General features: G+C 32.5%; 1 protein-coding gene across 1 annotated transcript in view; it reads left to right on the forward strand.

The window, feature by feature from the left end:
• The first annotated feature begins 2842 nt into the window (after positions 1 to 2842).
• LOC132758513 (uncharacterized) overlaps positions 2843 to 23934 on the forward strand; it is a 64691-nt gene continuing 43599 nt past the window's right edge. The window contains exon 1 of the mRNA XM_060750194.1: positions 2843 to 2915. Coding sequence (XP_060606177.1) covers positions 2853 to 2915 — 63 coding nt within the window. The 5' untranslated portion in view covers positions 2843 to 2852. The remainder of the gene's footprint in view (positions 2916 to 23934) is intronic.

Below are 23934 nucleotides of genomic sequence, written 5' to 3' on the forward strand. Positions count from 1 at the left end.
GATAATTATATTTAGAGATTTTGTTCTCCTACACATATGGAAGGATTCTAATGAAACTTTTTACCAATGTTCACCACTATGAGAAGCCGTGTCGCGCGCATGAACCAGGCCTCTAGGTTAAAGGTCAAGGTTACACTTAGAGGTCATTCAAAAATGCTTGTCCGGAGCAAAACTTCTACATGCAAAGGTGAATTTCAATATAACTTGGCACAAATGTTCACTATTGTCAGGCGTAGTGTCGTGCGCAAAATTAATGTCCCTGCTGCTTAGGTCAAGGTCACACATAGGGGTCAAGGTTCAGATAAAAAATCACTAGAGATGATAGCATATAAAGATATTGCCCAGAGCATATCTCCAATATGCACATCTATAATGCCCAAATTTCTGTCAAAAGCTTCTGTGACGTGCGTACATTGCGACAATGTTGCCCTTGTTTTCATTTACTATCTGGAAGCAAAAGATTTTAAAATTAAAATTTTTAAAATTTAATGAAAGAGGCAAAATAAAATTTTCTTTACGCCCCCCCCCTCACATGTAGGTCGATCGGTCTGTCAGTCAGTCAGACAGTCCCGTCCCTCCGTCAGTCAGACGTCATCATGTCCAATCAGTCCTGTACCCTTTGACAAATTTTCTTCAAACTTGACTCAAATGTTTATCTTAAAAACATGATTTAGTTGAAATATTTTTTTATTTCTAAACATTTCATTTACATGATAATTGAGACATAACTAATTTGTTTGAGTAGGAAGCTTGATAAGCTTTTTAGAATCTCTCTCCGTTAAGTATGATTGGAAAATCCATGCAGCTGCTATGCAACTCAAGATCAATGTCACCCTTAAAGTTCAAATCATTGACCCTGAAGGACAAATGTGAAATTCTAGTTTCTATAAAATTTAGGAATTTATGCAAAGATGTGATTGATATAACATGACATGTTGAACAACTAAAGTAAATATTTCTTTAAACTTCAAATGACCTCTTCTTACTTCTTGGAATTTGCTACAAAGGACCAAACTTTCAAATTTAGTTATCCAGATATGGTGACTAAAATGCCTCTTTTAATGTATTTGCATTTGATAAGAAGAGAAAGTGAGGTTAGGAACCCGTTTGTGGTTGCCTCTGTTGTAGGAATAACAGGTGTTTGCTGTTTTTTTTTAAATCTTATTCAGTGATAATTTAATTTATATTGAACTTTGTAAGAATCTTTGCTATAAAGGTGATTCCAAATATTTCATGTTTTTACCTTTATTTCATAGCCCTAATATTAATGATGAAGACATGCCTCAAGATGAGCGGATGAAAGTCGAAAATGATATGACAGGTATGTATTAATTGCACATTTCTCTGTAATACATGACTGTTAGATGATAAGGTTTTGTGATAACATTGTGTCAGTCATATATCTTAATCCATTATTTTCTTTATAACTCCTAAATCACATAGTAGATTTTGGCCAGATTTCACAGTAATGATCCTGATGAATGTGTCTGTCATCCATCTATGGTTATTACAAATTCCAAAACAATAACCAACTGGTGTATTTTGACCAAACTTCATATAAATAATCTTTACAAAACTCATAAAATAATTTAAGTTTGCTGCATGTGGTCACAGAAGCTAAAATGAATTACGAAAACACATCTCTAAAAATTTCATCCTCAGAAAATGTAATACGTAATGTATAATATGTAATGATTATTTTGCATGCTGCATCATCTCGTGGTCCTCTTTAAAAGTTATTTAAATCATCCCAACTTCAGTTAAAAATTGACCTATCCCAGGGCTCACGAAATTTATATGGTCTTAAATAGGAAACACATCTCTTCTTATCTGAAACTATAATGCCTAGAGGAAAAGCGAGTAGCTTTGCCTTCTTGACCTCTTTGAAAGTTACACAAACCATGCCTTTTGGGCCCTTTGGTAAAAGATTTTACCCAACCATAGTTTTGGGTCACTTAGTTTATATAGAAATAAAGAAAAATATATCCGGAAAAAATTAAAAGTCAAATATTATCAGCGTGTTATTCTTAAATCTAAAAAAATAGAAGTTGCAGAGTTTCTGATGAAATATTTTCAACAAGAAATAAATGGATGGCATTTATTTTTGTAATAACACTGTATTCCTACAGATATCAGTTTTACTATTGTAACGTACATGTTAAATAGAAATAAAGCATTTCGGAAAACATAACAAGATGTGTATAAATGTCATATTTCAAGATGGATTTTAAACCATTGTAAATAAACAGGAATGGTACCTTGATAATTTCTAAAGCCAAAATATTCAATTTTAAAACTCATTATTTTATGTTTTCTTTCAAAATAAATGCATACAAAACATTATTGAAAAGGTTTAATGCATACACAAATCATTGATTTAATTTATACTTTATGATGCTCATCTTTAAATAAAAAATTTTGATTACAGAAATTTATTAAAATCTATAATTCTTACTGAATATGTCTTATTTAAATTATGAACACACAAATTATGTATGGGAATCTATGTTCCTTTTTACAGGTCAAGTTAAACTGGTCCTTTCTTACAGAACTACGATTTAAAGCATAATAGCATATCTATTTTGTGTGAAGTCAAAACATATCTATTTTATATTTACAAAAAGACTATAGAGCAATTATCAAAAGTTTAAACTATAAAATATAAGTATAGATTTTCTTTAATTCTGAGTAGATTTCATCATTGACTTTTGAAGATTTTGTCATTTTAAGTGGTTTTTTTTATCAATGTGAGAATTTCAAATTTTATATATTAGGCTTATTTTTACACATCAGTAATGTCGTTTCCATATAACACAATTGTTTCGGTTACAATTCAAGGTAATGGAGGAAGGATGTATGCAAGGGTATCTAGACCAAGAATGCGTCGCACATTACGTCTCAGGGATGAAGATATTGTAAGTTAGACTAACAACTTAAACAACTTATAATGAAAGGAAATGGCAATTTGCTGTTTTTACTTGACTTAAGGAAGAAAATTTTGAGCTATTGCTACAGTCATGAGTATGTTGTCCCTTCCTGTGCCCATTCACTCTAACATCGGTTCAAAATCTTTTATAAAACAGGTTTTCTGGAAAAATATGGTTATTAGATTGAGGTATATCGACGGGCGGACGAATTAGCTGGCGGACAAGTGGGCGTAAACAATTTCTTGTCTGTGCAAATAGTTCTGCAGTTCTTAAGGGATTTTGACCAATTTTTCACAGAAGCTTTATAATCAAGTTCCCTGGTGCATATTATCAGCGTTTTGTGATCGGATAATTTTTTACCTAATAATGGCCCTTTGTTTTTTGCTAGTATAGAAAATGCAGTGAACAATTTCTTCTGTGCGCAGCTCTTCCTACATTTCTAAATGATTTTGTTAAAACTTTCACTGAAGCTTTTCCATTAAGTGCCCTCATGCATATTGGCAGGGTTTTCTAAATGAATTATTTTGACCTAATTATGGTCCTTTGTTTTTCAATATGTAATAATTGATCTAATATCCTTTTAATCACAACGACAACTTTTAACCAAACTTTATATAGTTACTGAGCAGAAACCATGTAGTGTGTATCACGCCTGCCAGCTCATCAGCCTGCTTTTGGGTTTGTTTTCAGTCAATAACTAGATTAAAGAATGAAATATTTCAATAACACTTGGTGTATAGCAAGGTAATGTACATATCCTACTTTTGATTGCTTATACGACATTTTGAGCTCATCAGCATAATTGAGCAGCCAAATAAATCAGTGTATTGATAACCTTGATGACAGTGCAAACTTTCCTAACAATATTGACAGCAATTTATTTGATGACACAGTTAATGTTTTCTTGGATAAAATTTACACCCCTGCTAAGCTTAAGGATGCCAATTATTAAAATAATTGTTATGTCTCTTGTAAAGCTTGCAAAAATGATTATGTGTATAGTAATTGTGTTGTTGACGATGCTGGTGATTCTAACAGAACCAATGGTGCCATTGATGATACTGGTGATTCCTGCAGTAACAAAGATTCCATTGATGATACTGGTGATTCCTGCAGTAACAAAGATTCCATTGATGATACTGATTAATCCTGCAGTAACAAAGATTTCTATTTATGATGCTGGTTAATCCTGCAGTAACAAAGATTCCATTGATGATACTGGTGAATTCTGCAGTAACAAAGATTCCATTGATGATACTTGTGATTCCTGCAGTAACAAAGATTCCATTGATGATACTGGTGATTCCTGAAGTAACAAAGATTCCATTGATGATACTGGTGATTCCTGCAGTAACAAAGATTCCATTGATGATACTGGTTAATCCTGCAGTAACAAAGATTCCATTTATGATTCTGGTTAATCCTGCAGTAACAAAGATTCCATTGATGATACTGGTGATTCCTGCAGTAACAAAGATTCCATTGATGATACTGGTGATTCCTGCAGTAACAAAGATTCCATTGATGATACTGGTGATTCCTGAAGTAACAAAGATTCCATTGATGATACTGGTGATTCCTGCAGTAACAAAGATTCCATTGATGATACTGGTGATTCCTGCAGTAACAAAGATTCCATTGATGATACTGGTGATTCCTGCAGTAACAAAGATTCCATTGATGATACTTGTGATTCTTGCAGTAACAAAGATTCCATTGATGATACTGGTGATTCCTGCAGTAACAAAGATTCCATTGATGATACTGTCGATTCCTGCAGTAACAAAAATTCCATTGATGATACTGGTGATTCCTGAAGTAACAAAGATTCCATTGATGATACTGGTGATTCCTGCAGTAACAAAGATTCCATTGATGATACTTGTGATTCCTGCAGTAACAAAGATTCCATTGATGATACTGGTGATTCATGCAGTAACAAAGATTCCATTGTTGATACTTGTGATTCCTGCAGTAACAAAGATTCCATTGATGATACTTGTGATTCCTGCAGTAACAAAGATTCCATTGATGATACTGGTGATTCCTGAAGTAACAAAGATTCCATTGATGATACTGGTGATTCCTGCAGTAACAAAGAATCCATTGATGATACTGGTGATTCCTGAAGTAACAAAAATTCCATTGATGATACTGGTTAATCCTGCAGTAACAAAGATTCCATTGATGATACTGGTGATTCCTGCAGTAACAAAGATTCCATTGATGATACTGGTGATTCCTGCAGTAACAAAGATTCCATTGATGATACTTGTGATTCCTGCAGTAACAAAGATTCCATTGATGATACTTGTGATTCCTGCAGTAACAAATATTCCATTGATGATACTGGTGATTCCTGCAGTAACAAAGATTCCATTGATGATACTTGTGATTCCTGCAGTAACAAAGATTCCATTGATGATACTGGTGATTCCTGCAGTAACAAAGATTCCATTGATGATACTTGTGATTCCTGAAGTAACAAAGATTCCATTGATGATACTTGTGATTCCTGAAGTAACAAAGATTCCATTGATGATACTTGTGATTCCTGAAGTAACAAAGATTCCATTGATGATACTGGTGATTCCTGAAGTAACAAAGATTCCATTGATGATACTGGTGAATCCTGCAGTAACAAAGATTCCATTTATGATGCTGGTTAATCCTGCAGTAACAAAGATTCCATTGATGATACTGGTGATTCCTGAAGTAACAAAGATTCCATTGATGATACTGGTGATTCCTGAAGTAACAAAGATTCCATTGATGATACATGTCATTCCTGAAGTAACAAAGATTCCATTGATGATACTTGTGATTCCTGAAGTAACAAAGATTCCATTGATGATACTGGTGATTCCTGAAGTAACAAAGATTCCATTGATGATACTGGTGAATCCTGCAGTAACAAAGATTCCATTGATGATACTGGTGATTCCTGCAGTAACAAAGATTCCATTGATGATACTGGTGAAGATTCAAATGCTGTAATGGGGGTAAATAGAAGTAGAAAGAGAAAAAAAAGATTCAAGTAAATGAAAGAGGAGTGTAGAAAGGGCTAGAAGAAATTCAGGTAAATAAAAGTTATGTTAGTACAGGAAGTAGGGCTTGGTCATCAAGAGTTCTGAAAGAAGGTTGTCGTTAAGCATGCAGATTTAAATGTAATGAAAATGTTTATGACAAAGACAGAGAAAATATTTTTAATTCTTTTTGGAAACTGAGTTGTGTTAATAAGCAGAGGCAATTTATGTCCCATTACACAGTAAAAAATCGAAGAAATTTAAGACCAGTAGGAGAAATGCTACAATTTTCCGGTATATGCCATGTTCAGATAAATACCAAAAGGTTAAAGTATGTAATAATTTCCATTTAAAGCATAAAGTATATCTGACAAGATGGTGTCAACATCACAAGAAACTTAACAACATTGGTTATTGTGAATATGACCAACGTGGTCGACATCCTGTCGAGAAATGATTGAAAAGGTCTCTCCCCTTATTAAATCATTTATCACTGTAGAAAGTTATTATTGTATAGCAGATATAAAAAGTTATCTATCATCGGGACTGAATATATCAAAATTGAACAGACTGTATAAGAATGATTGTCTAATAGAGATGAGCCTGTATTAGAAGGCAAGTACAGATTTATTGTTCATACAAAATTTATCTTATCATTTCATCGTCCAAACAAAGACCAATGTGACTTCTGCAAGTTATATTGTAATGCTTCAGTAAATGAAAAAAGAAATCTTGAATTTTCTTATAAAATACATCTGAAAAACAAAACATTTGAATGTAAGAGAGAATAAAGAAACGGATAAACATAGATATAAAATTGAACAAAATTTATTGGTCTGTTGTTTTGATCTTTAGCTAATTCTGATAACTCCACATGGATTTAAATCGTGTCTTTTTTTATGAGAAGAGGCTCAATTCATTTAACTTCCCCATATATGACATTGGTTCATATGATTGGTTTAGCTACCAATGGAATGAGAATATAGGCAAAAGTAGAGCTTGTGAAGTATTATCTTGCGTTCATGGACTTTTACAAAGTAAAGCCAGGTACAAAGAATTTTGTTTTCTACAGTGATAACTGTGTCCTCCAAAATAAAAATTGTTTCTTTAGCATGTTATGGTATTCCTTGTCAAAATATAGATTGGAATCAATAGAACATGTAAATAAGTACCTTAAAAAGGTCATACCCAAAACGAAGGGAACTCTAATCATTCATCTGTTCATCTGAGTCAGCAAATCGTCATATGTTTATAGAACAGGCAGTGGGCTGCAGTAATACGGACAGCCAGAAAGTGTCACAGAAATGATGCCACAAGATAACATTGATTTAAAGAATATATCCAGTAAAATACAAAAATTTGAAATCAACACTGACAATGAGAAGGTACATTGGAATTCAATTAAATTTTGAAATAAGTACCTTATCTTCTTTTAAAATTCCCAAAGAGCTAGCGCTAAGATATTTACCATGAAACATCTTCTTATGGGTGTCTACCAAGTTGTTCAAATAAGGGCCCTTGGGTTAAAATTGGCACCGCCCTAGCGGTAATATGTGTATAGTAAAAACTTAAAAAATCTTCTTATAAAATCAAAGAGCTCGGACTTAGATACTTAGCATGAAATTTCTTGTAGTGAATGTCCACCAAGTTTGTTCAAATAAAAGACCTGGGGTCAAAATTGGCCTCTCCCAGGGGGAGTCATTGTTTTTCCCTATATGTATATAGCAAAAACTTAAAAAATTCTCTTATAAAAACCCCAAAGAGCTAAAGCTTAGATATTTATCATGAAACGTCTTCTAATGAGTGTCTACCAAGTTTGTTCAAATAAAAGCCCCTGATTTGGCCTTGGTCCAGGGGCGTATATAAAGGCGAGCGATTTCAGGGCCATCATGGCCCTCTTGTTTTTAAACTAATGATATTTTATGAAAAAAACTTTTTATGTGAATGAAATTCTTGTTAAACATGTAGATGATTTTTGTACCACATAGTCAAGTCTGATTCCATAAAGTCGTGATATTTTGCGCATTATTTAGACAAAGGAAAATCAGAATGACATAAACAAACTGTAAGTAATGAAGCAGTTATGAAGTTTTACAAGTATTATTATGCATTGTTTGGATGACTGTTTTTATAGGTTTTAGTCACTTGTTCTTGTTGTAATTTTCATCAGTAGAAGATAATCAAAACACATGTTCACGTCTCTATTTAAAGAGGCTACACAGTTGTAACAAAGGCAATCTGCCCTGTGGGCTTCGTAAGATGTATATATAGTAATTAATGACATAAAATATTATGAAGAAACATTAACAACTATTTTGATATTGCAGAAAGAAAATAATGATAATAAAGTGCATAAAAAATACAATGAAAGTATTACAATGTCAAGAGATTTCAAAATTGCATATAAATCTATAAAAATAGTAAAATTTCAACCTGTAGATAGGTACCTTTTTATTGTTATATTTGATTTGTCTTTTTTCAGTTATGTATGTATTTATGTTTAAAGCTTGCAGAGCGTATGCTAATTGCTGTTGCATTCCAGATTTTTGATCCTGAAAAGTTGAAACTTTTTCTGAAAATTCTACTGTTGGCTTTGGTTGATATAAATTAAGTTTTGAATCTGTTGAACGTAGGTGGGAGAATGAATTGTATGGTTTAAGGTAATTTTTGTTTCGCCTTGAAAAGGCGACATATAGGGGTTACTTTTTTTGGCATCGTTGTCGTTGTCGGCGTCCATGTCGTTGTCGGCGTCCCCTTAAGCTTGTCCGGATGATAAGTCAGTCATTATAAGTCGAATTGACTTCAAAGTCGGTATGCATGCTTCTTATAATGACCCAAAGTGCAGTGCACAAGAACTGGTACTTTGCACTTCCTAATTTTTGAGTTATTGCCCTTTGTTAATTTTCATGCTTTATTTTTGTCCGGGCCATTTCTCCTAATGTATAAAAGCTATGGACTTGAAACTTCATAGGATGATAGATCTCATTAAGAAAAAGTGCAGTGCCTAAAAATCGGTACTTTGTTCAACTTGGTGAGGTGGCATTGGAAATAGATACATCCAAGGTGACATTGGTGGTTATTGATTCCAAATTCTAAGATAGTTCCATTTTGTACAAAAAAATTATACTTTTTAATTCCCGCATTGGGTATAAAACATATGTATCTTTAGATACTTCCTCTTGCACAAAAAACAGTTTACAAATTTTAAATATTTTATTTGCAAAACGGTTGTAACTTGAACTTTATCAAATTTCTCTTAAACTAAATGTTTCATTTTCACTTAACGGGTTATATATTGTTTAAAGTATGATTCAATCTTTCACTTTTTTGCTCAAACTGTAGGTGTCTTCTAAAATTGATTATATTTGATTTACATTTGGTACTATTATGATATGATGATTTTCTTATTTCAAACCAATGTCGATTATGCATGACAATACAACGGTAATCTGATTCTGACCTAGAATGTCAAATTGTATAACAATAGCTAGTTTTAATGTACATGTGATTGGGGACATCCGGAAAAGAAAAGATGTATTTGTCTTTATTCGTGATGAGAAGTTTAAATATTTATTTTTTACAGGACACACACTTTTCAGACAAAGATTCTAAATTGCAAGTAATTAAAACTTAGTACTCAATCCAGATATTGACTGTTTCAATTATGTAAACATAAATAATCCGAAGGCGAGGAACACAGTCTTAAGTATTTTGAACACAATTCGTGAACAGAATTTATATTTGGCGTGAACAGAATTTAGAATCTAGGAAATATACATAGTTTAAACGTTATCCATTTAAAAAGCTCGTTTAGACATGTTTTTATCTCACATTGCAGACACGTGTATTTTGCCAGATTATCGTTTGGATTATTCCATTGTGTTATTTACATTAACACTGGGTGCATTTCATGAAGGTAAATCCTGTTGTAAATTTAATAATTTGCTATTGAAAAATGTCGAGTATGTTAAACAAATAAAACAATTCGTACAGCGTATTATACAACAGTATACCTCAGATGATCAAATTCAAACTGTAAACGACTCTGTTACTAATCAAGATATGTCTCTATTGACGTTAAGTTATTTCTAGAGACATTGTAAATGCAAATTCGTGGTCACAAAATTTTATATGCCACTTTAAAAAACGACAGGACAATATTAATGAGAAAACACTTATTAAAGTTTTATATCAATGCACTAATGTAGAAAATGAAAAAAACTTTGTTAAATAAGCAACAAGAACTGCAAGATATAAGAATAAAAAGGTTAGAGGGTTCTTTATTAAGATTGCGAGCAAAATGGGTATTAGAGGGAGAAAAACCGACCAGATACAGGCATTTCGTTTATAAAAATGGCAACCCTTTTTAACAAGACGGGTGAAATTATTTATAAACAAAAAGCTATTTTAGCGGAACTATGAACCATTGTAAGTCCTTATACTCTGCAAAGATTATTAACACAATTAATTAAGATAACCTGTTTCTTGATATAAATGTAACAGAACTTTCCGAGACGACAAAAAATAGTTAAGAGGTTTCATCTCTCGAGAAGAGGCTTTGGCAAGTTTAAAACGAATGGCAAATGATACTTCGCCTGGAATAAATGGTTTTACTTCGGCGTTTTTTAATTCTTTTGATTTGATAAAGGAGATTTTGTTTGGCGTTCAATTAATTACTCATATATTACAGGAGAAATCTCTAAATCCGATAAATTAGATGTATCACATGTATACCGAAAGGTGACAAAGATTACGTTTCTTAAAAAATTGTCGTCCGATTTCTCTATTTAATATAACATATAAAATTGCATCTGCGTGTATTGCTATTAGAATTAAATCTGTATTAGACAAATTGATAAGTGAAGACCAAAGTGGATTTATCTCGGGGAGATTTATAGGAGATAATATTCGTTTAATTTATGACTTGATGTTTTATATTGAACAAAAAAATATTGTCGGAATGTTAAAAGTAGTCAACTTCGCTGCGGCATTTGATTCCGTGTCTTACAAATAAATGTTAAATAAACAAGGGCGTTATGAATAGGTGCAATGAGAACATCGCGATTTAGAGTTATGCCCGGAAATCGGTATTAAATTGGACTAAGGACGATTTAAATTACTGGGAGTAACTTTATCTGCAAATATTATATCTATCAGTGATATTAACTATCCTTCCAAAATAAATGAAGTTAAGACTCTTTAGAAAATATGGTCTAGAAGATTACTTTCTCCTATAGGAAAGATCACGGTGTTTAAAACGCTTGCCTTGTCTAAATTAACTAACCTATTTTTAACTTTACCTAATTCTTAATCTGATGTAATTAAAGACTTAAAAAATGTATTTTGCAAATGATGGACCGGATAAGATAAGTAGATTAAAACTCATACAAGATATATAAGTAATGATGGCTTAGAGCGGTTGATTAATATATCTCTTGAAAATCACTTGGATAAGAAGACTTTTCTCTTCAAACACTAAATATGCTTTTAATGTACATGTACAAGAATTGTGTTCAGCCCTTGATCAGTTGACCAAATATGGTAGAGACTATCTGTTACAAATTAAGAGTACAGTTGGAAGGACGTTTTGGGTTCATTTTATTTATTTCAATGTAAAACCAGTCCGGTATGGTTAACTCCTAATTTCTGGATTCCGGGAAAATCGTTTGAATTTAAACGCTACTTAAGAAAATGTTTTACATTTGTCAACGATTTTGTAAATGTAAATGGGCTGTTTCTTAGTTTTCAAGAATTTCGAAGATTATTCGATGTTAACTCAAACTTTCTTGAATATGAAGGTATAATACAATCCTTCAGAAAAGCTTTGACGGATTTTCATGTAAAGCAAAACAAAAGTCGCAAAGGATGTCGCGCAATATACGATGTGCTGGTCAATAATAATCGTCAGACAAAGTCAAAAATAAAATGGCAAAAATGATTTTTCTAATAATTATCTTAACTGGAAAAGTAACTACTCTACCCTTTAAAGTGACTAAGGATCAAAAACTTCTATGGCTTCAATTAAGAAATAATATATCCCAAACAGTGATTTTATCTCTCAATAACATCACTGTTTGAAGTTCGGATGCAAAGAATTATATCACTATGGCGTAGCCCGAGTGATATAATGATGCACATCCGAACGAAAAACAGTGATGTTATGAAATGATAAAATACTTTTGGATATATTATTTCGATTCTAACACGACATCAACAAATAAATGCTGCCGTAGCTAAATTATTCCTGATTTGTTTCTTATTTTCAGCGCGTCGCATTTTTTTGTGGTTACGTCAAATATATAATGACTACGTCACATGTCTAATATAGAACGTCAACAGTGACTTTGTTGCATAATAACACACACTTTCGGTTCTTCTATGTTCAATAGGGAAAAGTGCGTGTCGTGTTAGAATACAGAATAACGCATCGTATTTTAGGTAAGGGACAACGACAACTGTATATGTCCAATTTGTAATGTCAATCCAGAAAGAGTAAAACATTTATGTTGGGAATGTGACATAGTAACATATTTATATGGGACGTGCAGGTCTGGTTAACAAACAAATCCCAAATACATCTTTTCATTTTTCAGAGCCATCCGGCCTTTTGCGGCTGTTCCCGTTTCACAGTCCCAGACAATAAATATATTTTTATTATTATTAAAACAGTATGTTTACAAATGTAAATTGAAGTCCCTCTTGCCAAGCTTAGAGGCTTTAAAAATCAATTACTATTTAGGAAAAAGATATCAATTCTGAGTGCATTGTTGTAGAATAATGCACGGTTTGAGTACAAATGCGTAGTAATATAATCACAAATTAATTACAAAGCATTTGAACGAAAAACGTGCATTATTATATAATAATGCACGAAGAATTAATATCTATTCCCATTCTAACACGTGAAGAAAAAATAAAATTATTATTATAAAGTTGGACTTTACATTTGGTGGTCAAATTTGTTTTTGCCTCAGAGTTTCCAATAGAAACGCTATTTAAAGGCTGTTCCAGTGGGTTGAAAAAAAACTGTCGTTTAATATACCGTGTGTAGAAACATTTTGAGAATAACGAATTTTGAAAACATTGATTAAATTTTGTTTGTTTATTTTATTACACTCTATAACTTTTCAAGGGAAATACAAATTATTAAATTAAAGTGAAATAAATGTAAAACTTAACTTGTTTTCGACATTGAAATAGCGTACTTGATTTGATTGTTTTGAACATGCTGTTTGGCGCTACATACTAGATACTAAATAGTTTTCACAACAAAAGTCGACAAAAAATGTTTTTTATTTATCAGATTTTTCAAACAAAATGGCGCCCTAAATGTGAAAATACACAAGGAGATAATAAGAACGACGAGAGCATTGTTGTAGAAAAGTGCACGCTTCGGGCCTTCTTTGTTTATATAGAAAAATTTCCGATAGTGTTAGAATTTTTGCTAAAACAGAAAAAAAAATCAATGCCAAAAAGATGCTAAGGTTTGATGCAATACAGGATGAATGGAAAGAATGAAAACGGAAGTGCCAAGCATTATTAGATGTAAGAAAAATTTGACACTTACTTATTGTTGTTTTGTTATTTATTTTTTTAGTTATTGAACGTTTGTGCAGAGTCAACTTTGCCTTTTTTAAAAATATGAGAAAAAAATGTTTCATTTAGTTTTAACGAGCATAACTCAAAAACGTTTGTTTTCAATATTATTATTTTGTTATTTTTTTATATCTGAAATCAAAGATTTAAGAAAGTTTTAATGCCCCAAATTGAGTAACAACCGTTTTGCGCTAAGCCCGTGATATAGTGAAAGCTTAAACAAACTTTTGGTCTAAAGGTAAAATACTTCGAGTTTTGATATAATTTATGATATCATCTATACCTTCTTTATTAAAGTTGTTCAAATTTCGCTCCTAGCGGAAAAACTGACTCCACCACAGGGGGTCATAGGTTTTCCTTTTATGTATATTGTGAATACTTAAATAATCCTGTTCTCTGATTTGACAAAGGCTAGAGGTTAGATATTTGGCATGAAACTGAATCCACCACAGGGTGTAATAGGGTTTCCTTATATGTAAATTGTAAAACTTAAAAAATCCTATTCTCTGATGTGACGAAGGCTAGATGTTAGATTTTTGGCACGAAACACGGTGTAGTAGATAGACCTCATCAAAGATTGTTCATATTATAGACCTGAGATCGAAATTGGCCCCGCCCACATGACGTTTTGCTTTTCATTTTATGCATATAGTAAAAATTTAAAAATCTTTTGGTCTAAAGGTAAAACACTTAGAGCTTTGATATTTTGTATATGATATCATCTATTGGTTTTCTACCAAAGCTGTCCAAATTCCCCCCTTCTCTCATTTGACATCGGCTAGAGGTCAGATATTGGCATGATACATTGTACAGTGGACATAATCAAGATTGTTCAAATTATAGCCCTATGGTTAAAATAGGCCCCCATGGGTCATTGATTTTCATTATATACATGTACATTTGTATAAAAAACTGAAACAATTTTCAGGTCTAAAGGTACAATACTTAGAGCTTTGATATTTTGTTATAATATCACCTATAAGTCCTTTACCAAAGTTGTTCAAATCTTGCCCCTAGTATCAAAATTGGCCCCTACCCCGTGATCATAGCTTTTCGTTATATGTACATGTATATAGTAAAACCTAAAAAAACTTTAACAATATTGTTCAAATTATAGGCCTGGGGTCAAAATGGCCCTGCCCCGTAGGTCATTGATTTTCATTATATGCATATAGTTAGAACTGAAATCTTTGTCAATTGTGTTCAAATTTTGTCTCTCGTGACAAATTTGCCCACACCGCCATTGGTCATTTTTTTGGTCAAGTTTTCCTCAGATTTATATAGAAAAAACTCAAAACATCTTTCTGACTGGAATGACAAAGGTTTAATGTTTGATATTTGGCATTTAACATCGTGCAGTTGACCTTAACCAAGTTTGTTTAAATTATGGTTCTGAGTTCCAAATAGGTCCTGTCCCTGTGGATATTTTTTCTAGGTCACATACTCTAGAAAGCTATTGTTTTGGTTCAGATAACCTGAAAATTGGTCAGAAATGTGCCGTGGTATAAAATAGGTCATATTTTAAGCCCAAATATGGAAAAACTTTGTTAACATTCTAGAGGCTACTGTTTTGGTCCAAATGTCCTGTACATTGGTCAGAAAGTTTGTTTTGATTATCTCTATAGTTTATCTGTGCTCAAGAACTAGGTCATAGAGACTTAATATTAAAAAATATGTAAGATAGTTTTTAGGTCATTTTCGAATATGGATCATCTAGGGTGATAACTAGATCCCATAGTAAAATCATGGGAAAACATTGTTTACATTCTAAGAGTTATAATTTCAGCCTAAATATCAAAACAATTTGTCAGAAAGGTTGTTTTGATGATTTCTAGCTCAACTTTGAACATGGGTCATCTGTGGTCAAAAACTAGTTTACACAGACCAAAAATGGAAAACTTTGTTATCACTCTAGATGTTTAATTTTTAGAAAATAGGTCAGAAAGGTTGTTTGTATGATTTCTAGCTGAAGTTTGAATATAGAGCATTTTGGATCAAAAACATAGGTCACAGTACATAAAAAGACATATATGGGAAAACCTCATTAACCTTTGCACTATTTCAGGTGCAGATATGAATGTTATGATATCAGCTAAAGTTTATGGCATTACATCTGCCTTTCAATTATTTCTAACAATAATAATTCAGAGCCTCAATAATCAGATGAGCGATATATGGGATTTCATGGTATTAGCTATATATTTGTTTTTTGAATGGATTGTCTTCAAACTTGAACACAACAATCTTTAAGGATAGACCTTCAAGTTACCCAGACAGACCTTAACCTTCACCCATAAATGACAATGACCGTCAAGGTCAAATTATTAAAATTTTCATTTTTTTTGCTTTAACAGGTTTAATTTTGTAATTAATGAATGTATTGACTTCATTTTTTGATACAACATCTTTAACATGAGGGCCAACATGTTTATTGAACTCAAATTGACCTTGAGTTAATAATGACCTTGACTCTGAAGGTTAAATAATTGAATTTTCAATGGTTTTTGTGTCGCCCCTACAAAGTAGTGGCGGCATAAAGAGATCACTTCTCCCTTGTCTGTCTGTCAGTCCATCCTCCTTCTGTTTGTCCGTCACAAGGAATGATCAGTTTAAAGGCTAGTTGTGCATATCGTCGGCACTTTCCGTTTCAATGATTTTATGTTATGAAGTTATGGCCCTTTAATTTGTTTAAAAAGTTTGTCCGGACTATACTCCTCTTTTACCACTTATGCAATTTCAATGAAACGTTACAGGATTGATATGTCGGTCAAGTACTTTAGCATAATACATCGGTTTTCCGGTTTAATGATTGTTTGACATAGTTATTGCTTTTAAATAAAAAAGGTGTTGTTCGTGTCTTGGAGCTACACATAATCTTGTCCAGATTTCTTTACAGGCGCAATTTCATCCAAACTGATTGATCCATACCAAGTCTAGAAGTGTATATTATTGGCTTTATTTAATTCATTGATTTTTGTTAGAGTTACGGCCCTTTTATTAGCTCGACTTTGTTTGGAAAAAATACAGGTATTGTTGACATTGGCGTTGCTGTCCTCAAAGTTTTATGTTGATCATAACTTTTAAGTTTTTGGTGTATTGTGTGCATACTTGGCCATAACAACCCTTACGGCAAGACCTTTCAGTATACTAGACTAACCTTGACCTTCATCCATTAATGACATGGATCTTAAATGTCAAATGTCCACATTTAACTTGATTCTTACTTTTAGTGGCTCTAACTTTGTTATTTTTTAGTGGATTGTCTTCAATCCTGAACATAATAATCTTTCAGGAGAGCCCTTAAAAATAATCAGACAGACCCTGACTTTCACTGATATATGACCTTGACCTTGAAGGTCAAATTAATGAAATTTATTAATTTTTTGCTATAACTTGCTGTAACTTTGTTATTTTTGAATGGATTGACTTCATATTATAACAGAACATTTTAAAGGATAAGACCTTATTGTATATCAAACTAAAATCGACCTTGGCCTTTTAATGACCTTGTCCTTGAAGGTTAAATTATTGAATTATCACTGATTTTTGCTTTAATTGACATGATACTTAATAGATTATCTTCATACTTTGACAAAAAACCTTCTGAAAAAAGAATGAAGCAATGCCTTTTCTAATTTACATTGCAATTGTTTGTTAACAAAACTGTTATAATAATTGAAGATTTATATATATAAATTCTTTTTTCTTCTATTGTCATAATCTTTCTTTATATATACGAGTATATATGACCCATATTCTAACTCCTTTTTATAATTACCCATATTCGAACTCGAGCTAGAAATCATCTTAACATCAATTCTGACCAATTTCTAGGATATTTGAACTGCAATGATAGCCTCTAGAGTGTAAGCAAGGTTTTTCCATATTTGGGCTGTGTAATCTTTTTCTTTTGACCCCGGATGATCCATATTCGAAACTGCTGTAGAAATCATCAAAACAGACTTTTTGGCCAATTTCTAGGATATTTAGACAGTATCCATAGAGTGTTTTTCCATATTTGTAAACCTATGCCCCCGGGGTGAGGCCAATTTTGACACCAGAGGCAAACTTTGAACAACTTTGTTAAAGGACATATAGATGATATTATTTACCAAATATCAAAGCTCTTAAGCCATATATCTTCAGAAATGAAGATTTTTTTTAAAAGTTTTTATTATATGTGGATAATGAAAGTCAATGGATTATAATTTGAACAAACTTAGTAAAGGTCCACTACACAATGTTTCAAGCCAAATATCTTACCTGTAGTCATGTCAATTCAGAGAATTTTTAAGTTTTTACTATATACATATCAATGACATTTATCACTCTAAAGGTTGCATTTTTAGCACAAATATCAGAAAGGTTGGTCAGTAAGGATAGTCAGAAAGGTTGTATTATGGTTTCTAGTTCAGGTTTGCATATGGGTCTTCTGAGGTCAAAAAAGAGGTCACAGCACATAAAAAGGCATGTATGGAAAAACTATATTAACATTTTCACTATTTCAGGCGCAGATATGAGTGTAAAGATATCAGTTAAAGTTATGTCATTATATCTCTCTTTCAGTCATTGCTAACAATATTAATTCAGAGTCTCGAAAAATAGTTGAGCGATATAAGGGCCATCATGGCTCTCTTGTTTACTATAAGTGGCTATAACTTTGGTGTTTTTGAATGGATTGTCTATAAAATTGAGCCAAAAAGTATTTAAGGCTAGGTTTAAGGTTAAACAGACATACCTTTACCTTCATTCATAAATGACCTTGACCTTTAATGTGAAATGTCTAAATGTTGCTTGTTTTTTCGGGGACATTGAGATGCTACAACTGTGTTATTTATGAATGTATTGTTTTCAAACTTGAGCATTATAATATTTTAGGATACGACTTTACATCTGACGGACCAAGTGGGAGACTCTATGATGGACATTTCTTAAAGCTCTTTGGGACAAAATTGTCTTAATGTTCGTCTTCTGCCTTGCTTCGTCGGGCCCTTGTAGGTGATGTTCTTTTTACTCTGCCTTCCTTTAGGTCATTGAGTACTTTTGTTATGGTCATTTGGGTTTACCTTTATATGTTTCTACATGATCATTTTTGTGTTTCACTTATTTAACCTTTTGTAACCATGACAACTGTTAGAATTACACTTGGCGAGGATTTATTCTATTTACAGGGAGATAGTGGGACTAAGAGTGAGGTTTGGTGCACCATAAACCTGTTTAAACTCCCCAGCAGTACTTGTGCTGCTGACCGTTCCAAGGCGGCGCCCCTCTGTGTTCCTCAGATGTATGTCTATGTTGTTTCAAACTGTTTTGGTGACACTTGTGCTTGTGTTCCTTTTGTTTTTTTTCGTCTACGGTAAGTAACTTCCCCTTTGCCTCAGTCTTCTTTCTTAAATCTCTATCAAACTCAGATTCACATTGGTTCTTTTATGACCTTGTCCTCCAAGGTTCAATTATAGAATGTTCACTGAGTTTTACTAAAATTGACTGTAACTTGGTAATTTATGTTCCTTAGGTGAAGGGCTTCTAAAGTTGTTCAAAGAATTTGATTCTATACAGAAAGCATGGCAACCAAAAAGCAGGTTATTCAAATATCAGCCCTTAGGTCAAAATTGTCCCCGTCCTGGGGGGGGGGGGTCATTGATTTTCATTATGTAGTAAAAACTTTTAAAAAAAATCCTCCTCTTATCTGAAGGTACAAGGCTTGGAGTTTTGATATTTGGTATATAATAAAATCCTCCAAAAGTCCCCTTCCAAAGTTGTTCAAATTCTGCCCCTAGTGTCAAAATTGGCTCAGCCCCGGGGTCATAGGTTTTCCTCATATGTATATAATAAAAACTTAAAAAAAAATTCTTCCCAGAATGGACAAACACTATAGGTATGATATCTGTCATGAAAGATTGTGTAGTGGACTTCTACCAAGATTGTTCAAATTAAACCTCTGGGGTCAAAATTAGCCCCGCCCCGGGGTCATTGATTTTCAATATGAACATATCGTAAAAACTAAAAAATTCTTTTGTGTGAAAGGAAACAACTGACATTGAAATGTCTTATACATGTTTTGCAATTTATATGTTTAATGTTCAATAGTTTGGAGTAAACGGTCATGATTTTCAGAGATATTTCTGGAATGATTTAGGTCATGAACTCTAGCAAGACAGTTGTGAGCTTTGTAGAGATATTAAATGAAACAATTTGAGCACATTATAAGGACATTATGATTCACACCATGTTTATAATAATGATTATGTTTTTAGAAATTGGTAATGCTTAATTGAAAAGATATTATTTAAGAAAAAGTAACTGTGCCTGCATTTCAAAGTTTAATACAGTTAATACCTATTTTTTGTCAATGAAAAATTCTTTTATTTCTAAATCAATTATTGCACTATGGCCTTTGTATTTAACATTTAGACACATCTGCAGATGTGTCTATTGATTTGACATGCTGAAATATGACTTTTACCACCAAATTCATGGATATGTCATGCGACAATACAGGCCAGGTTCGAATTTGGTCATGGTTTGATGATTTTGGCAGAGTTATGCCCCTTTTACTTTGAAAATAATAGGAAATTTTCAGTTTCCGCTCATTATCTCCGCAACGGTATTACACATTCAACTCAAACTTAACATATGGATACGTCAAAGGAATGCGCAGGGCAAATTCGAATTTGGTCATGGTTCAATGATTTTTGGCAGAATTATGCCCCTTTCACTTTGAAAATAATAGGAAATTTTCAGTTTCCGCTCATTATCTCCCCAACAGTATTACACATTCAACGAAAAACTTGACATATGGATACGTCAAAGGAATGCACAGATCAAATTCGAATTTGGTTATGGTTCGATGATTTTTGGCACAGTTATGTCCTTTTTACTTTGAAAATGATATAAAATTTTCAGATTCCGTTCATTATCTCCTCTAGGGTATTACACATTCAACTCAAATTTGACATATGGATATGTCAAAAAAATGCGCAGGTCAAGTTTGAATTTTGTCATAGTTCGATGATTTTTCGCAGAGTTATGCCCCTTTTACTTAGAAAAAAGGAAATTTTCTGTTCCCCAACAGTATGAATATGTCATAAGAATGCATTGGTCAATTTCGAATTAAGTCATGGTTTGATAATAGCTGACAGAGTTATCCCTCTTGAACTTTGAAAAAAAATCAGAAATTTTAAGTTTCCGTTCATTATCTCCCCAATGGTTGTACACATTCAACTCAAATTTGACATATAGATACATCTTAGGAATAATCAGTTCAAGTTTGAATTTGGTTGTGGTTCAATGATTTTGGACAAAGTTATCTTTCTTGAATATTGGAAAAAAATGACTTTTCAGTTTCAGCACTCATACTTTTGTGGAAATGTAATATGTAGCCATTATTTTGGCGTCAAATATGCAATATGCAATTTACAAAAGGTTAAAACTGAATAGTTTCAGTGCGTTGAACTTTGTATAAAAATGGTTTGTATTAACATTGAATAGTTTTAAGGGCTTTGGACTTAAAATGAAAAAAATAATTTGTGCAAACAAATTTGGAACTAAATATTATAACATCTGATATTTTGGCTGCATGCGGGGGCATCCGACACATTTCTAGTTTCACAAAATCATTATTGTTTTTGTAACTGGCTATAGCTTTGTAATTTGTAAATTTGTAACTTCATATTAAGACACAACATCTCTGAGGTCAGGATATTCATGTATATCTAACTCAAATTGACTTTGACTTATGTATGGCCTCTACTTTAAGGTCAAATTGTTTTATTTTTTTACTGATTATCGCTATAATTGGCTGTAACTTTGTCATTAAGTAATGGATTTTTTCATACTTGGACAAAACAAACGTTTGGAATAGACATTCTTATAGGTTGAACTTATCGTTACCATGAGCTTCTCAATGATCTTGACCATCAAGTATTTAATTTTGGTTTAGTTGTCATAATTTTGTTGTTTATGTACAGATTTGATTCATATGTTGACAAAGCAACAGTTGTAAGCAAACGGACATGTACAATTATTAAGATATGTCATTGACCTTTAAATAACCTTGACTGTCAAATGATAGAATTTTGATTAAAGTTTTTTTACTTTGTCAATTTTTTGTGGAAAGAGTTCATATTTAGACAAAAATGTGTGTTTGACAGACCTTTCAAAATTAAAAAGGAAAGCTTAATTTCTTTTCATACATTTTCTTATTTTTCATAGATTTGTTTAAACCGTTTGTTGTTTGCTTTTAGAAAAAGTAAAAAAGTGGAGCATTGCCCCCGCGCCCTGGTGGCAATTGTTTAACAAAGTAACACTTCTGACAAAATTGAAATGATGAATTATTCAGATGAGGCAATGACCTTTGAATTACCTCTATAGTAAGGATCAAATAATTTGATTTAACTTAATTGTTAGAAACTTTGTTATAGATCATTATTAAATATGCTGGGATTAAAACAACTCTAATGCGACAACTAACAAATTAATAGCATAGGAACTCTGGAACAGGACAGCATATTGCGGCGCATAAATCCGAATCCTTACCGGCTTTACATATAGTTTGTCCGACCTTTGAATATCTTTTCATATTATGCGAGCGGGTGGTCTAATCTTAATTTAATATAATCTGCTAATTTAAAAATCAGTCAAATTTACGGTATATTAAAAAAGAAAAGGAGTGACATCCGCCATTTGCCGCAACGTTCGGCGCAAGTTATCCCCCTTGATATGCTTGATTTTTGTTTTAATTTTTCTAGTAATGAATACGAGATGAGTGCCTAAAATATTTATCTATGGATCATGTTTTAATATTCCTTTTTCCAGTTAGGCAAAATCAGTTGGACCATATTACTAAAGTGTCTGTTTTCTCCATTTTAACAAATCAATACACGAATACGCCCGTTATAATGCCGCCTATACATGTCAACACGTGTAAACAATAAACCGTTAACGTTATATCCGGACGATACCTGATAGTTGACAAAAATAACGGGAACAAAATTCTGAAAAAATAGTAATCAATTGTAGCCAAAGGGGAAAAACTCATGCCGAAAACGTTGCGGCAAATGGCGGATGTCACTCCTTGTCTTTTTGGCTTGCCATTTCATTTGGAAAACTTGTTCCGGTTAGGTGGTTTTCTGCTTACATTTGTAAGTGCATGATTGAACGGGAAACCAGCTGAAATCGTGCCAATCGCAACTTTTCGGCCTTTTCCGTCACTCTTCGGATTAATGATAATAGCCGATGTAGTTCCGATTGCAATCGTGACAATTCGGGCGATTCCGTCATACTGCGGAATCAGACGAAGTAATATTACGGAAATCTAAGCTATTTTTAGTTACTTCGGTAATCCCAGTTTGTTTATATAAATAGGATGATTTATTGATTTAAACCGTAATAAATTATAAACGAAATTGTTCCGTTTCAATTCTTTTTCAAGACGCAAAAGTAAGTTTCTTTTATAATTGTTTTTTTGTCTGTATTGGTTTTATACAATAGAGGATGTTGACTGTAGTAGTATTCCGTCTTCAAAGGGTGTTCCAAATCACACAGAATATTAGTGCATGATCGAGTTATATTTAGATCTACTGAACTTGGTGAGGTAATCTAAAAATAGCCTATGCATATCATTAACCTTGCCACGTGATGATTTATAGATAGCGCATCGTATCTGTGAACATGCTTATTAATTGGTACCGCGTAACGAAGTATTTTAGCGCATTTACTTGTCTATAAAGCTGCTATATACTACCAAAACGAATGATTTCTCTGCGAAAAAAGTGGAAATGAAATGTGCACAATTGTTTCCTTTCAGTATGATAGATAGAGCCCCACGTTAGTATTTTTACGATTGATTATTTTCTTTATTAGTTTTATACAATAGAGAATAGATTTCAAATCGTTTTGACAAAAATATTCGTTTTTACAAAAAATAAAAACAACTAAATATGTTGGGATGAAGGCACAACTGTGCAAGCCTTTCCTTTTAAAAGGAAACTTTATTTTATAATACCGTAAAATTTGACCAATTTTAAAAGAGACAGATTGGGTTCAATTGATAATATATTTTTTGAGTCCATACACTCGGATAATACTAAAAGATATTTAGATGTAGCAGAAACGTTTTTAAAAACCGTTACACGATCGAAAATATACGCCGCAATCTGCGGTCCCGTTCTCGAGTTCCTATGATTAATAGTTGACATTGACTGTTTACCTTCTGTCACAATATGGACTACGGTGGAACACAGGCTGATCACAACTACCATACAAAACAAAGCACAACTCAGTAGAAACTATTTAACAATATATTTACAAAAAATAAATGATTATTTATAAATGAAATTAAATGATAAGCAATGAATGAAAAGAGAAAAACAAAATAAATAAAA

Source organism: Ruditapes philippinarum, unplaced genomic scaffold, assembly GCF_026571515.1.
Source record: "Ruditapes philippinarum isolate M1 unplaced genomic scaffold, ASM2657151v2 ctg1414_1_1_1_1, whole genome shotgun sequence".
NCBI lineage: Eukaryota > Metazoa > Mollusca > Bivalvia > Venerida > Veneridae > Ruditapes > Ruditapes philippinarum.